Below are 15598 nucleotides of genomic sequence, written 5' to 3' on the forward strand. Positions count from 1 at the left end.
GATGAGGTCTCTTAGAAAACCATCATTAGTAATTTCATAAATAATGCTGCTGCGGATGTAACTTAGCAGGGAATCAAGCTAAAGGGCTGAAGACGGTGTGACCCTGCTGCTAAAGGCTAATGAATCTTGAAGACTAAATTTTATTAAAGAACTGGATTTGGCTTTGCAAGTTGATGAAATCTGTACTTCTCACTTTACTTTTCTGGTTTAGAGATAATTTTTGGTCAACATTTTGATTTACTAACAAAAAGTTTTATCAGAGAAAATGTCCAATATATACAAATGTAGAATAGTAAAATGCATATATTCAGTTTGGACACTTATCCATTCATGGTCAATCTTGTTTCATCTATACTCCTGTTCACTTTCCCCTTCTCCCCAGATAGCACGTATATCATTCCATACCTTAATGTTTTCGTTTTACCGCTCAAAGGTTCCTTTTGTAAGTCACTGATCTGTTATCTCTTAAACAATAAGGAATGAAGGATATAATTTTAACATCGTCCAGCTATACAGCACCTTAATTTTATTGATGGAAAACTTGAATCCAAAAAAATGAAGTCACCTGACTCAGGTCACAACACTAGTTAGTAACCAACCAAATCCTGGAACTCATCCCTTCTATCATGTAATCTAATAGAAATATTGTTTCCATGATGAGGAAAAGTTTACTTGTGAAATGCAACATCCCCATACACAGAACCTTCCATTTTCCTTTCAGGTACACTTTGAATTATCTGTCTCTGTGAAGTTACTTAACCTTTCTAGACCTTAGCTCTTTATTTTTAAAATATGGTGAATGACATGGGTTTTATTCAACAAATTTATTAGGAGTTTTGTTTGTTTTTTTGTTTTTGTTTCTGTTGTATTAGGTATATTAACCACTTTGGATAGAGTGGTGGGCAGACTTAATTTCTGTGGGGAATATGGCAAAAATAGGGGTGAATGATGGTACTGTGCAAAACATTGTATGCCCTAAACATTAAATATATTGATTTAGGAATAACAAATAGATTTACAAGAGTTAGTCTCTGGTCCAGGAATATGGTCTATTTTGTCATTTATTCAGGTCTCATTTTACGTCCTTCATTACATTTATTCCTAATTATTTTTCAGTTTTTGCCAGTGTTTCAAGCTGGGTATTTCATTTCAATTTCTAAGTGTTCTTGCTAATATAAAAGAAAACTATTGGTTTTATATATTTATCTTTTATTTATTCACTTTTAAAAATTCTCTTATTAGCTAGTATAGTTTTTTTTAGAATTCTCTTAAATATTCTACAATGTTTTTATCTATAAATAAGAATTCTTTTTTTTTGGGTGCCCGGGTGGCTCAGTCATTAAGCGTCTGTCTTCAGCTCAGGTCATGATCCCAGGCTCCTGGGATCCCTGCCCACTGCTCTGCGGGAAGCCTACTTCTCCCTCTCCAACTCCCCCTGCTTGTGTTCTCTCCCTCGCTGTGTCTCTCCGTCAAATAAATAAATAAAATCTTAAAAAAAAAAAAAAAAAAGGAATCCTCTTTTCTAAAAGGCTTATCACTTAGTTTATTTTCTTTAAATAACAAAATATCCAAAACAGTATGAGTAAGTAGTAGTGTTTAAGGATTTTCTCAATTTTGATAAGAATTCATTTAGAATTTTAACTTTTAATATTGCCGATTGTATTTTTAATAGAATGTCCTTTATATTGTTTTAGAAGTTTCCTTTTGATTATAGATTTAAAAGTGAATGGCTGTTGAATTCAGTGTGTATTTTTTTTTTTTAAAGATTTTATTTTTTATTTGAGAAAGAGAGCCAGAGAGCATGAGTTGGGAGCGGGGCCGGGGGGTGCAGGTGGAGCAGAGGGAGAAGCAGACCCACTGATTTGGAAGCCCAAGCCCCGGTTGGATCCCAGGACCCCGGGATCATGACCTGAAGGTAGCCACTTAACTGACTGAGCCACCCTGTTGCCCCTTACTTAATGTGTTTTTAACTACTGATTTAATCACACAGTTCCCCTTTAATTTGTTAATGTTGTTATTTAAGTTGATAGATATTGATAGATGTTATTACTTTTTTATACAATGATCAATTTTTAACCGTCTGTAAGATATTTTTATGCTTATTGGTCACCTCAACTTTTGTGACCTTTCTTGTAGCACTTTCGTCAATTTTTCTTTTTCTAGAAAGCAGTAATTTCTTTTGGATTTTCACATTTATCCAGAACAATATGCAATATTCTTGTTTAACTTCTTTAGTATCCTCAAAAACTGCTACTGTTATCTACTTTTTATTCCAAATTCTGTAGGTGTTAATACTCTCTCCTCTCTTTTAATTAGGCTTATAAGAAATTTGCCTATTTTAAAGTAAATCACGTGTACTTTAAGAAATATGTTATTTGGGACACCTGGGTGGCACAGTTGATTAAGTGGCTAGGTCATGATCTAAGGGTCCTGGGATCATGCCCCAGCTCCCCTCCCAGCTCCATGTTGGGCTCCCTGCTCAGTGTGTGAGGGAGGTCTCCTTTTTCTCCTCCTTCTGCCTCTCCCCCTTGCTTCTGCCTGCACACTCTGCTCTGTCTCTCAAAAAAATAAGTAAATCTTTTAAAAAAGTAATTTATTAATATTTTTTCTTATTTATCTTCTATTTAATATTACACTAGTTATAGATTTACATATTGAATGCTTTATTTTTGAGCTTTCTCTTTTAATTATAAAAACATTTAGGGCTCTCCATAATTTTAAATTGCATTTTATAAACTTAGACATAAAGTTCTTATAGTTATTCGTTTCTTAGGTGATTTTTAATTCTAGTTTTGATATCATTTTTGATCCATAATTTTTTAGAAAGACTTCCAGCATTTGATCATATTAGCACAGTTATGTGTATATCTATAATGGAATATTCAGCCGTATAATATGAAATTTTGCTGTTTGTGATAACTTGGGTGGACCCTGAGAGTATTATGCTGAATGAAATGTCAGAAAAAGACAGATACTATATGATCTTTCTTATATGTGGAATAGAAAAAGAAAACAAAAAGCAAACTCATAGATTCAGAGAACAGTTTTGTGGTCGCCAGCGGTGGGTGATAGAGCTATGAGAAGTAGGTGAGGAGGGTCAAAAGGTAAGAAAGAAGAAAAAATAAAATAAAAACAGTAACAACAACAAAACCCCACATTCGCGTTTCAGAACTATCTTCTTTATCCAGCTACTAACTTGTAGTTTTGTTAGTGTACTCTGCATTGGTAAATGCATGGGTCCTGCAAAGAAAGAAAGTTTACTTATGACAGGAGAACATTGTAACCAAAAAGAAAGCACAGATTCATTTTAACAGTCATAAATCTACTTGTTTTTAGGGAGTTAGAATTTACAGAGGTTTTTAGCAATAAGCTGGAAGAGTTATTAGGAGAGGCCCTCACAGAGGGAAATTGGAGAACTAATCTTCATTTTGTTTTGATTTTGGTGAAAAAACAAAAACCACAGGAACATGCCACATACTGAGATTTTTAAAAACATAAACTATATTTTGGAATAACTAGATTTTTAGAAAAGTTTCTGAGCACAAAGAGGTTTCATATTCCCTCACCCAATTTCCCTCATTATTACAGTCTTCTATTAGCACAGTACATTTGTCAAAGGTAAGAGACACACATTGCTATATTACTGTTTTGGGGGTGGGGGTAGGGTGTTGGTCTCTTTTTTTTAAATTATAAATAAGAAGACTTAACATGAGATCTTCAATTTTCAGGTGCACAAAGCAGTATAATTTTACATGCACAATACAGTATTATAGCTGTAGGCACAGTGTTGTACAGCAGATCTCTAGAATTTATTCATCTTGTATAACTGAAACGTTATACTCATTGAATAGCTCTGCATTTCCCGCTCTCCCCTAACTCCTGGCAGCCATGGTTCTACTCTCTGCTACTGTAAGTTTGATTATTTAGATACTTCATGTAAATGGAATCATGCAGTATTTCTTCTGTGACTGGCTTATTTTATTTAGTATAATGTCTTCTAGGTTTACCCATGTTGTAGCATATGGCAGGATTTCTTCTTTTTAAAGGCTGAATAATATTCTATTGTATGTATACATCACCTTGTCTCTATCCATTCATTTGTCCGTGGACATTTAGGCTGTTTTATATCTTGGCTATTGTGAGTAATGCTTCAGTGAACATGGGAATGCAGGCCATCTCTTTGATATCCTGATTTCAGTTTTTCTGGCTGTATACCCAAGAGTGGGATTGCTGTATCATGTGGTTGGTTTATTTTTAATTTTGAGGGAAACTTCTGTACTATTTTTTGTGAGCAGCTGTACCATTTTACATTCCCATCAATAGTGTACAAGGGTTCTAATTTCCTCACATCCTTGTCAGCACTTACCTTTTGGGTTTGTTTGTTTGGATAGTAGGTATGAGGTGATACTTCATTGTGGTTTTAAGTTGCAACTTTTTTTTTTTTTTTTTTTGAGATTAGTGATATGGAACATCCTTTCATTCAACTGTTAACCATTTGTATGTCTTTGGAGAAATATCCAAGTCCTTTGCCCATTTAAAATACCCTTCAACTTAGGCTCCATATAACATGTATCTGAAATAATCAAGTTTGTTTGTTTTTTTAGATTTTTTATTTATTTACTTGACAGAGATCACAAGTAGGCAGAGAGGTAGGTGGGGTTGGGGGGGGGGAGCTGGCTCCCCACTGGGCAGAGGTCCAGATGCAGGGCTCAATCCCAGGACCCTAAGATCATGACCTGAGCTGAAGGCAGAGGCTTAACCCACTGAGCCACCCAGGCACCCCTAAATAAATAAATCTTTAAAGACACTTCACTTTTCATTTTTTTCCCAGCATCATCTCTCTCTCCTTTCTTTCTCTCTCTCTCCCTTTTTGGTCACCCAAGAGCTGGCTTTTGAAAAGATAAGAAGGTAGAGATTAATTTATGCTCCCTTAATATCTGTTGTTATAGATCTTCCAAAAATATTAAATTCATGGCAAATTCCCTGAAGTAATTTTCTCAACCTCTTTTAGTGTTTGAAAAAGTTCTTGGTTTCCACCTTATTCTCCCCAGTTTTAGGAGCAGCCATTTTGGCTTTTATGCACTTTCAGTTCCAGAGTTCTCAAAGGAAAAATTGTGCTTTTGATTTCTGGTCCCTGTGATGTTAGGGCTCCCCACTCCCTCAACACACACACAGTGACATGGCTCTCTAGCTCTTCCTGTTGTTCTCAGGGTGCATTATTCTCAGAAAGATGGTATGTTTCTCCCTCGTGGGGTCAGACCACATACTGGCCCCAGGATCTGAATCTCTGTGGAATGATGTTGCCCATGGTTTTCCTAGTCCTGAAGAATAGGGAATGCTTTCCTACCAGAGGTGGGAGTTTTCTTCATATGTCAGAGTCATCAGGTCAACATGTTACAGATCAGAACTTGGCACAGGAGAGAAAAAATACTCTTCAGTAATGACTAAAGGGTTATCAGTTTGACATGAATGTTTATAGCTGTCAACTCCCAGGAGGTATGGAGTAGTCATTAAACTGGGTCATCAGGTGACTCTGGAGGACATCTTGAGAAGAAACAGAGTACTTATTAAGTGTGGAGTCAAAGCAGTCTCATGTCCTTGCATCTAACCCTCTAACACTTGCTTAATAGGGCACCCACACTTAATATACATAGCATACTCTCACAGTTTCTTGGAAGCGATATTTTTTTTTGTCTTGTTTTTAACTTTTAAGTGATCCTTTACATTATTCTTAAAATCTTTTCTACCGTGGATTAAAAATGCTGGTAATGATTTCCATGTATTCCTTAATAATGTTCCTTTGGTCCCTGTGTGTCTGTCTGGGAATTCTGTCCAGCTGTCAGAGATGGCGGCATAATTGCAGTAACTCTGGTACTGTGTGCCTTACAGCTTGCAGACAGAGGGAGAAGGTGATGGAGCAACTGTGTTCCAGCCCGTGGTTCTTGTTCTCAGACCTCTCCCTCCATCCCAACCAACCCACGTCCCATTTTAAGAATCAGAAAATAAAATTGCTGAAAACAACTATTTTCTAGTTCCGAAAAGAAGTAGTAGTAATTTTGTATTCTGTGTGAATGAGTTGTTGAAGAAATTTATATATTTTATCATTTATACACGCAGACAAATAAAAATGATTGTTACCTTTTAATTTGTATTTTTACATGACATGTTGTGATTATCTAGGGAACTCCTAAATATAATATCAGCCTTTGATAAATTCTGTGTGATAGTAAATGGAATCTGTTTTCCCATTGTTAGAACATGAGTTTGAACGGACCATATGGAATTCCTGTGTTTGTAGGTCACACATGGTCATACGTGGCAATTTCCTGCGATTCTAATACATTTCTGTGTGTGATCCAAGGGAAGGAAGAGGTTGTTAATGTAGAAGATAACTTACCCTTGCATTTTAAGTATATATGCTTACTCTGTTTCTGGATAATTTACAAGACCAGAAACTCCAGTACTTAGTTATATTTAATAAATTCAATTAAATATTACTTATTCATATGTAATAATCCTTAATCATTTTAAATAAAAACAAATCCCCTTATATGTATCCTGGAGCACTTGCTCAAGCTCTTTCCATCGATGTCTTCTGTAGGAGGTTTGATAAAACAAGGTGAAGTCCCTTGGCCAGGTTCTTTGATGTCTGTTTTCATCTTGGCAGAATTATGAATTGACTCTATGAAAACTGAAATTATAGCTTTGAAACAGAGCTAAGAATAACAAAGTTTTTGTCCTGTCCATTTTATTAATTCAGTAAAATAGAACAGAATGTGAGTTTCTCTGATCTTGTACAAAGAAGTTAACCTATCCAAAGTGCCTCATTTATAACCAAGAGACCTAGTCACCCATTGATTATAACTTAGGAAAAGAAAATGTGAAAGTTTCATACTTCTGACTATTCACCTAATAAATGCTTACTGATCTCCTGTACAAAGGTGGAGTTAATGATTCACAATCAATTTTATGTGCGTTGCAGTTTTTTTCTTTACTTGGAATGATGAGGTTTCATAAGTGAACTCTGTAGACACTATCGAGTGGTATTTATACTTTTACAAAATGAGAGAATCAGGGTAGTTAATTGCTAGAAACAACTCACTTTTTCTGTGTGAAGTTAATTGATTTCTTTAGTGTGTAGGCACCGATTTAATCCGAATAAATGTGATCAGTCAGAACAGAGGGTGGTAGGGTCTTGGAGGCCCACTGTTGTATTTTCAGTGGCTAGATGGTGGTGGAGTTGGGAAGGGAGGGGTGGAAGTGTCTCTCATAAGGAAGAATTTCAGTTATAACTGCCTGTATGGCCTGACCACTACCTGCCAGTGGAACATCAGTCCTGATGTTCATGCAGGTCATTTGGCAGATTCTACAATAGGGATAAGCAAGGCTGCTGTGGGAGCATCCAAGAGAGGTCCCTAATCAAGTCTTGTTGACGGGGTGGGGCAGAGGCCTATGAAACTTCCTGGAAGAAGTAGTCAAGGTGTGGTACACAATGAGTGAGCTGGAGTACACCTACTAGAATGAGGACGGGTGCTTAGGGCGTAGTGTGAAGCCATATGCTATGCACAAGCAGCTCACTATTTCCGACACAGAAATGGGATCTGCTTTGGGAGGGTTGAAGCAAGGTTGTCCCAGGCCTCGTATTCCAACTGAGGTGTTTAGACTCTTCCCTGGCACACTAGGGGACTACTGAAAGGTTTTAAGTAGAGGAATAACATAAAATATTCATTTTAGAGAGATTATTTGCATGGCTGTCGGAAAGGTTTGAGAGAGAAAAGGCTGGATGTAGGTTGACTATTAGGGATGTTGTTACAGCACTTGAGAGAAATCACAAGGATCTTCGGTGGCAAAAAGTCAAGAAATATTAGAAAAATTGGATTTCTTTGTGGTTGAATGGCTGATTGCACATAGATCATGAAGGAGAGTTAAGAGTAAGGAAGTCTCTGATTTGGACCTTGATGTGGATGGTTGGCCACCAGCTGAGATAGGGAGTTAGTAAGTAGATGATATTTGGCTTGGTAAAAGACACTTTATTTAATTTGGACTATACTTAGCAGAGGCATGTCAAAATTAACATAAAGAAGTTTGGTTTCTCACACAGAACCCAAAGGAGTATCCCTGATTGGCAGGCAGCTCTCTCTGCACTGATTTGGGGATTCAGATTCCTTCTATCCATGGCTCTACCATTTTCAACGTGTAGTTGGAAGAAAGGGGAAGAACATGGAACCATAGTGCTGGGAAGGCTTTGTGGTCCAACCCTGGATTTATTATATGTCACACTCACCCACTCTCTGTTGGCCAGACTTTATTCACATGACCAATCCTAACCTCAGGAAGGCTGGAAAATGTCTAAATATGCGCAGGAATAAGGGGAAAAGATTATGGGAATTAGCTTATAGATTGTGCTACCTGAAGACTGGGAAACTTTTGCTTATTGAAGTTTGAGACTTGGAGGAAGGATCTGAGCTGGAAATGTGGCTTTAGGTGTCATTGCAGACAGGAACAGTTTATGTCAGGAGAGCAGATGAAGTCACTTTGTCAGAGAAAAAGTAGAGACAAGAGCAGAAGGTCAAGGACAGAACTTTTAAGTTGGCCAACACACAAAGCTGGGGTGGGAAAAGGGATGCTGGGAAGGAGCTGGAAAGCCTTGAAATAGGAAGAGCAGGGGAGTATCTCAAGGAGTTGGTTAAAAAAAAAAAGGCATAAAATGTAGTAGGAAGGTGCAGGAATATAGTAAAGTAAACCCACGAGATGTCTACTGAATCAGGTAGTTAAATGTTAGAGACCTGAGAGATTAGTTCTCACTTGGAAAGCATGGTCAAAGCAGAAAGGAGATTTTAGCGCACGAGGAGTCAGCAGGAAGGAGCTATGGAGTGGGGAGGTTAGAGAAACTGGAGCCAGGGGGACAGTTGATGTAACAAAGTCCCCCAGAGAACAGGAATGAGAAAGTTTACTAAATGAAGTTCTGAGTTTGTCGAAGTGCTGGTTTTTTACATGCTTTCCTTTTTTTAAAGCCCATATTATGATTGATAACTGAGATTTGTTAAAAACGATTTTATTAACTTACCTGGTAATAAAGACTGCAATTATATTTCTAGCTCTATATTAGCTGGTTTACATGGTCTACCTGTTCTGGGAAATACAGTTAATCTTTGAAAGGAAAATCACATTTTTCTTGGTTTTGTACAAAGTACAATGCAGCAAAGAAATATTACTACTTAACTTTGTTATAACTTGGCAAAACTAAGGCAAATTGTAAATCTTTTATTTTCTCTAAAACGGAATTCTAACCTCTCTTTTACATTTAAACAAATATTGATAATACATTTCTTATCTTCCTCATTCCTAGTCTTTAGCTAGGAGAGTGTGTAGAGGCCCTTTCTTTCACAGAATATTTCATAATGGGGAAGTGAAATAGAAATAAAGAGGCTTATATTTGGATTGAGGTGGGTGCTGAACTTGCTGATGTTTAGTATTGGGCCACAAAACCTAGTTTTATTATTAAATCACTCCACAGCTATCTTTCCCTTTTTATTCCAGTCAGTTAACATTTTCCAGTAAGTCACATAACATTATTTTAAAATGCTTTAAAAATTGTTTCTGTAGGGATACCTGGCTGGCCTGGTCAGTAGAGTATGTGACTCTTGATCACAGAGTTGTGGGTTCAAGCTCCATGCTGGGTGTAGAGATTACTTAAAGATAAAATCTTTAAAAAAAAAAAAAAAAGGCCACAAATTTTTAACAAGTCAGGAAATGACAGATGCTGGCAAGGATATGGAGAAAGGGGAACCCTCCTACACTGTTGGTGGGAAATGCAAGCGGGTGCAGCCACTCTGCAAAACAGCATGGAGGCTCCTCAAAAAGTTGAAAACAGAGCTACCCTACGACCCAGCAATCACACTACTGGGTATTTACCCTAAAGATACAAATGTAGTGATCCCAAAGGGGCATGTGCACCCGAATGTGTATAGCAGCAATGTCCACAATAGCCAAACTATGGAAAGAACCTAGATGTCCATCAACAGATGAATGGATAAAGAAGATGTGATATATTTATCTAGAGAGAGATCTATATATATCTAGAGAGAGATATATATATCTAGATAGTATTCTGTTATATATATAACAGAATACTATGCAGCCATCAAAAGAAATGAAATCTTGCCATTTGCAATGACATGGATGGAACTAGAGGGTATTATGCTGAGCGAAACAAGTCAATTAGAGAAAGACAATTATCATATGATCTCCCTGATATGAGGAATTTGAGAGGCAAAATGGAGGGTTTGAGGAGTAGGGAAGGAAAAATGGAAACTAGATGGGATCGAGAGGGAGACAAGCCATAAGAGACTCTTAATCTCACAAAACAAACTGAGGGTTTCTTGGAGGAGGGGGGTAGGGAGAGGGTGGTTGCATTATGGACATTGGGACATTATGTGATATGGTGAGTGCTGTGAATTGTGTAAGCCTGATGATTCACAGACCTGTACCCATGGGGCAAACAATACATTATATGTTAATAAAAAAATCCTATGACCAGAGAAAATAGTTTATATTGTACATTGTTTCTCACTTAAGACTAGAATATAAGTAACAAATCTGCAAATAAGCCATTTCTACCTATATATGAATGATAAAGGTGATAGCAAGAATCATTTTTAGTATGTTTTATATTGTATTTTAAACAGGATTTCACAGAACTAGTCAAATATATTCATTTTGCCTTTCTGTAAAAACCTTATTTTGAGCTTGAATTACTGTCTTTGGGAATGAAATTTAATATTTGTACTTGGGTACATTGAGGTTTTTTTTTTAATGTCATGTTATTAACATTATTTCTTCTACTTTCTTTCAAATTCTATTAGGAAATAGAATCAAAGTAATAAGTAAAATATATTTAAAATATTCACTTCAGTTTAAATCTACTTTCTAGAAAAAAAGTAGATAACCATCTTCATCTTTTATTCTTAATTCCTATTTTGCTATCTAGTTTATAATTGACCTTGAATAAAAAATATTTGTGAGTTGAGGATAATGCTTCAGTTAGTGTTTTTTATTTATTCTTAATTCCTATTTTGCTATCTAGTTTATAATTGACCTTGAATAAAAAATATTCATGAGTTGAGGATAATGCTTCAGTCAGTATCTTTTTAGAAACATTTGTAAGTGTGACATAATAGAGCATACAACGTTCCGAGTTCATCTTATTGCTGTGTTTTTTGCATACTTGATACTGGCGTCCGTCTTTAATGGCAAAAAGATGAGTTGGCCATGAAATGAGTATCCAGCAATCATCTCTCCATTATGCTAGCCAAAATACATTTCAGAGCTAAAGTTGCACCATTCAAGAAATGTATGTTTGCTGATGAGATTTTAAAGAAAGGCCCATTTTGTGTCACCCTGGCCCAGTGCTTCAATCATGCCCAGAATCTCTTCTGCGTCACAGGCCTATTTTTCTCTGAGAATTACTTTCACTCTTGTGATTTATGTAAAGGTGTATTTTTAGCTTCGTAACTTCTCTGTCTTATCAGTGTCTTGTTTTGTGTGTCAAATAGGTTGTTGGATTTGGGGGGAGGGAGATAGAGATGGCTGTGAGGGCTGTTTCTCGTCTCTGTAAACTGGCAAGCATTGCGCTGGACATGTGGATAGAGAGGTAAATTTTGGTATCTGGCATAGTCCCCTCTGTCAGGGAGCAGTAGATATGGTGTCCCTCAAAGAGGCCTGTTCCTTCCTCTCTTGCACAGCTAATAACGGTTGAGATTCTACATCCAGTTCTGTCCTTTCCATAGAACTCACTTGGGTGTCACATCATATTAGTCACACTAGCTGCTATAAGGAATAGGACTCCCAATTTCAGTGGCTTAGCATTTGCATTTGCATTTCACTCATACCAAACAGTGCAGGGTGTTTCTGAATAAGTGGGCTCTATTGCACACAGTAATTTAAAGACCCAGAAAAACCCCGAAGGATGGAGGAAGCTCAGTCATCCTCCAAGGTCACCTTGGATGTCAATGTCCAGATTGCAGAAGGCAAAAAGAGCATAAGGGGCCTGGAAATCACAGGTATCCCCTTCCTCGCTCCATTGTCAAGAGCTCACACACAGGGTCACCCCTAGCTGCAGTGCAGACTGGGAAATGTAAGTTGTTGAGCCCCAAAAGCATGGCAGCTAAGGTGGGTTGAAGGGCAGTGATGAATTTCCCACCATTGGAGAGTTAAGTCTCATCTAACCCTGTTTCTTTCTGCTGGGATAGATAGAATGAACTGTTTTCCTTTAGTAATTGATTCTGTTTCAGAAATCACCTGGGAACTGAAGTGGAAGGGAAGAGGTTATTTTCTTTCTCCAGTACAATGAACTTACTTTAAAAAACAGGAAAACCAAGTATTTGAAGGTGTTCCTGTTAACCTGCTGGAAATACTTTCTCTTAGGCGATGCTGCTGTTCTCTGGGCCATCTGGCACCCTGCTCTGGGGAAGCACCTCCTCTGTGAGATCCATTCCCCACCGCTCCCCAGCTGCCTTTAACCCCTCCTGCTTCCCCAGGCATAGTGACCCCTGGCGGCCTCACTGCCCAGCTATGACTTGAACATGCCTACGTCCGTTTAATCCTTTCACTCCTCACTTATCCAAGCACTTAAAAGATGAAAAAAAAAAAAAGTTGAAATTCACTGTGTTACAATCACAGAGGAATTAGCAAATGTGCCAGGGTAGAAGGGGGGAGGCACTCAGTACTAGGCTCTTGGGGATGAGGGAGTTGTGGCAAAGCTTTTTTAAAGGGAGGGAATTTGGGGTGCCTGGGTAGCTAAGTGGATTAAGCATCACACTCCTGATTTTTGGCTCAGGTCATGGAGATTGAGCTCCAAGTCAGACTCAGAAAACCAAATACACTGGATGGTGATGTATGTCAGTGCATTTATAAATTTTATTTATTCTGCAATTTTCCATACATTATCTCATACTCCTCATTACAGCTTTCGGAGAGGGCAGATATTCTTACTCTTGGTTTATAGATAACAGATTCAGAGATAGTTCAGAGAATTTGCCAGTGTTCAGGGGGTTCATGGGCCAGATCTCCAGTATTCTGCTCCTGAGCTGGTGTATATGGGCAAGAATGTTCTTTTTAGCAGAAACAAAGTGACATTTCTTCTACCATGTTCTGTAGCTTTTTATATTCCTGCCAGTACAGTGTTTTGTACTCAGTACATGTTCTATAAATATTTCTTAAACAATTGACAATGATTTAAAATGTATAAATCAGATTCATCTGAATTGGACAAGCTTCTTGTTAGAGGTTGGCATAAGCTTTTATCTATCATTGTTGTGCCACAGGTGAAAAAAATTTGCCTAATTCAAAGATTTTTAAATTTTTTTAATTCAATAAGTCTTTTTAAAATGCTAGTTTAGTTTCTGCTTTTCTTTGGCTTCATCATTCTGCTAGCACTTATCCCTTTAGAGTCTTCCCAAGGACACTGTGAAAGCTGAGACTGGATGAATGTTCTTACCACAACAGGTTCATTCATTTCTGTAATGGACTTGCTTTAATGTCCTTTGATGCTCTAAAATCTCAAACTTCCTTAGTACTGGAGTTTATGATAGACATTGATTGCTTCCATCTCTGAATTACTTACATTTCATCCCATAAAGGTAGAGAATATATATTTCTCTACAGAAATATTATGAAAATAATATGCCTAGCTTATTAAAATCGCAGCTAAGAATGAAGGCATGGCTCATGGAAGCATAAAATTACAGAGATATTCTGCTTCACTGAAACATCCGTGTCTGAAGACAGACTTCCTTTGTACTTTCCATGTCTGCCCTGCTCCCTGCTCCTCTCCCGCCTCCATGTCACTCCACAGCCACTTCCAGCCACTGCCCATCCCATTTAGCGGAGATGGACCACGAAGACATCCTGACCACTTGCTCCTTCCCTTTATATAATGCACACCTAATTCATGCTTGTGCGGTGTTGGCATTGGCTTCTACAGTGTTTCTGCAATCCGAGAACTTGAGACTTCTCTGTTTGAAAGCCAGGTGTGAGTGCATTGCCTCATCTACTTGTCACTATGGAAGTATAGAGAAGGAGCTGAGAGTTTACTGTCAAATCATCAAGAGGACTTGGATTAAAAAAATAAATAAAATTTTAAGGAGGTTTCAATGTTAGAAGATATTTCCCTTCAATATACTTGAGTGAGAATTTATTTCATCGTCTCTGGCAATACCTGCTTCTTCCAAGACTCTGGAACCAGGAGACAGAACAGACAGTGGGAATTATTCAGAGTGGCCCATAGAATGTGGCTGCTAAATGTTTAATGAATGAGGAGTTGGACAAGTAAACAAGAATAGAATGGTGATGGTGAAAGGCCCTGAACTCGGCTTCTGTTTTCTGTTGTTGCTTACCAGCAATATACTTTTTGTTTTCTTTGGCTTATTTTTCTAAGAGCAAGGTAAATGCTCAGTTTTAGAAAGACAGGCCCACCTTTTCATATTAATGATTACTGGCGAAACACCGTAAGTGCCTTAGCCTACTACCTAATGACATTTTAATCTGTAGGAAATCCAAGAGAGTGCTTTAGAAAGTGTTGCAATTGAAGATTCAGTGGTGCCGATTTTGTGTTTAAAAAGAAGGAAGTGGATGTCAGGGGTGTGTGAATTTCAGTCTCCTATCATTGTAGTAATAAAGTGCCAGAATTCTGAAATGGTTCTTAAGATTTTTCTTTAAGATTTTTTTTTTTAAGGTTTTATTTATTATTTGACAGAGACACAGCAAGAGAGGGAACGCAAGCAGGGGGAATGGGCAAGGGAGAAGCAGGCTTCCTGCTGAGCAGGGAGCCCGATGCGGGACTCGATCCCAGGACTCTGGGATCATGACCCAAGCTGAAGGCAGATGCTTAAGGACTAGGCCACCCAGGCACCCCTTTAGATTTTTCTTATCTACTGATTGTCTTATTGCTAGTATATCATCAACAAAGTAACATTAGCCACATGTAATAAAAATGACATCAAAGTATTCGTCCTGAACTTATCCTTCAATCATAGAATAATAGAATAACAGAATATTAATATTCTAAAGGTTCTAGCACTAAGCAATAAAGGTCAGTGAGTTATTCTCACTCATTATTCCAGTGACTAATTCTTGCCAGTTAATTTTGTTCTGCCACATACCAAAAGAAGTGAAAAATAATTACATCCTCTTTTCCATTTCTATTTTGCAGGGGAAGATGGTGAAAGGAATGGGAGGGGCTATGGATCTAGTGTCCAGTGCGAAGACCAAAGTGGTGGTCACCATGGAGCATTCTGCAAAGGTAACGTGTGCTGCATTTGGAAGTTCCCAGTATGCCAAAATCCTCCGGTCATGCATCCGTGGTTTTTGTTGTTTTCTCAGGCTCTTCCAAATTGATAGCATTTATGTTTTGGAGAGAAAGGTTGCAAATAAACAGTTATTTATTCTCATTCAGCTAAATGGTTCTTTAACTTTGAGCAGAAGAAACAGTGGGGTATTCCTTAGTTATTTGCATACACAATAAGAGTAAAAGCTATAATGTCTTCAAACTCAGTGAAAAGATATCAGGGCAGATGTTACGATTCAGGTTTAAAGATGA

The 15598-nt window shown here is 37.6% G+C and overlaps 1 protein-coding gene across 1 annotated transcript in view; it reads left to right on the forward strand.

Annotated features, from left to right (window-relative positions):
* OXCT1 (3-oxoacid CoA-transferase 1) overlaps positions 1–15598 on the forward strand; it is a 120824-nt gene that overhangs the window by 85163 nt on the left and 20063 nt on the right. Inside the window, exon 14 of the mRNA XM_044232420.1 lies at positions 15212–15301. Within this exon, the coding sequence (XP_044088355.1) occupies positions 15212–15301 (90 nt within the window). The remainder of the gene's footprint in view (positions 1–15211; positions 15302–15598) is intronic.

The sequence above is a fragment of the Neovison vison genome, chromosome 1 (assembly GCF_020171115.1).
Source record: "Neovison vison isolate M4711 chromosome 1, ASM_NN_V1, whole genome shotgun sequence".
NCBI classification, from domain to species: domain Eukaryota; kingdom Metazoa; phylum Chordata; class Mammalia; order Carnivora; family Mustelidae; genus Neogale; species Neogale vison.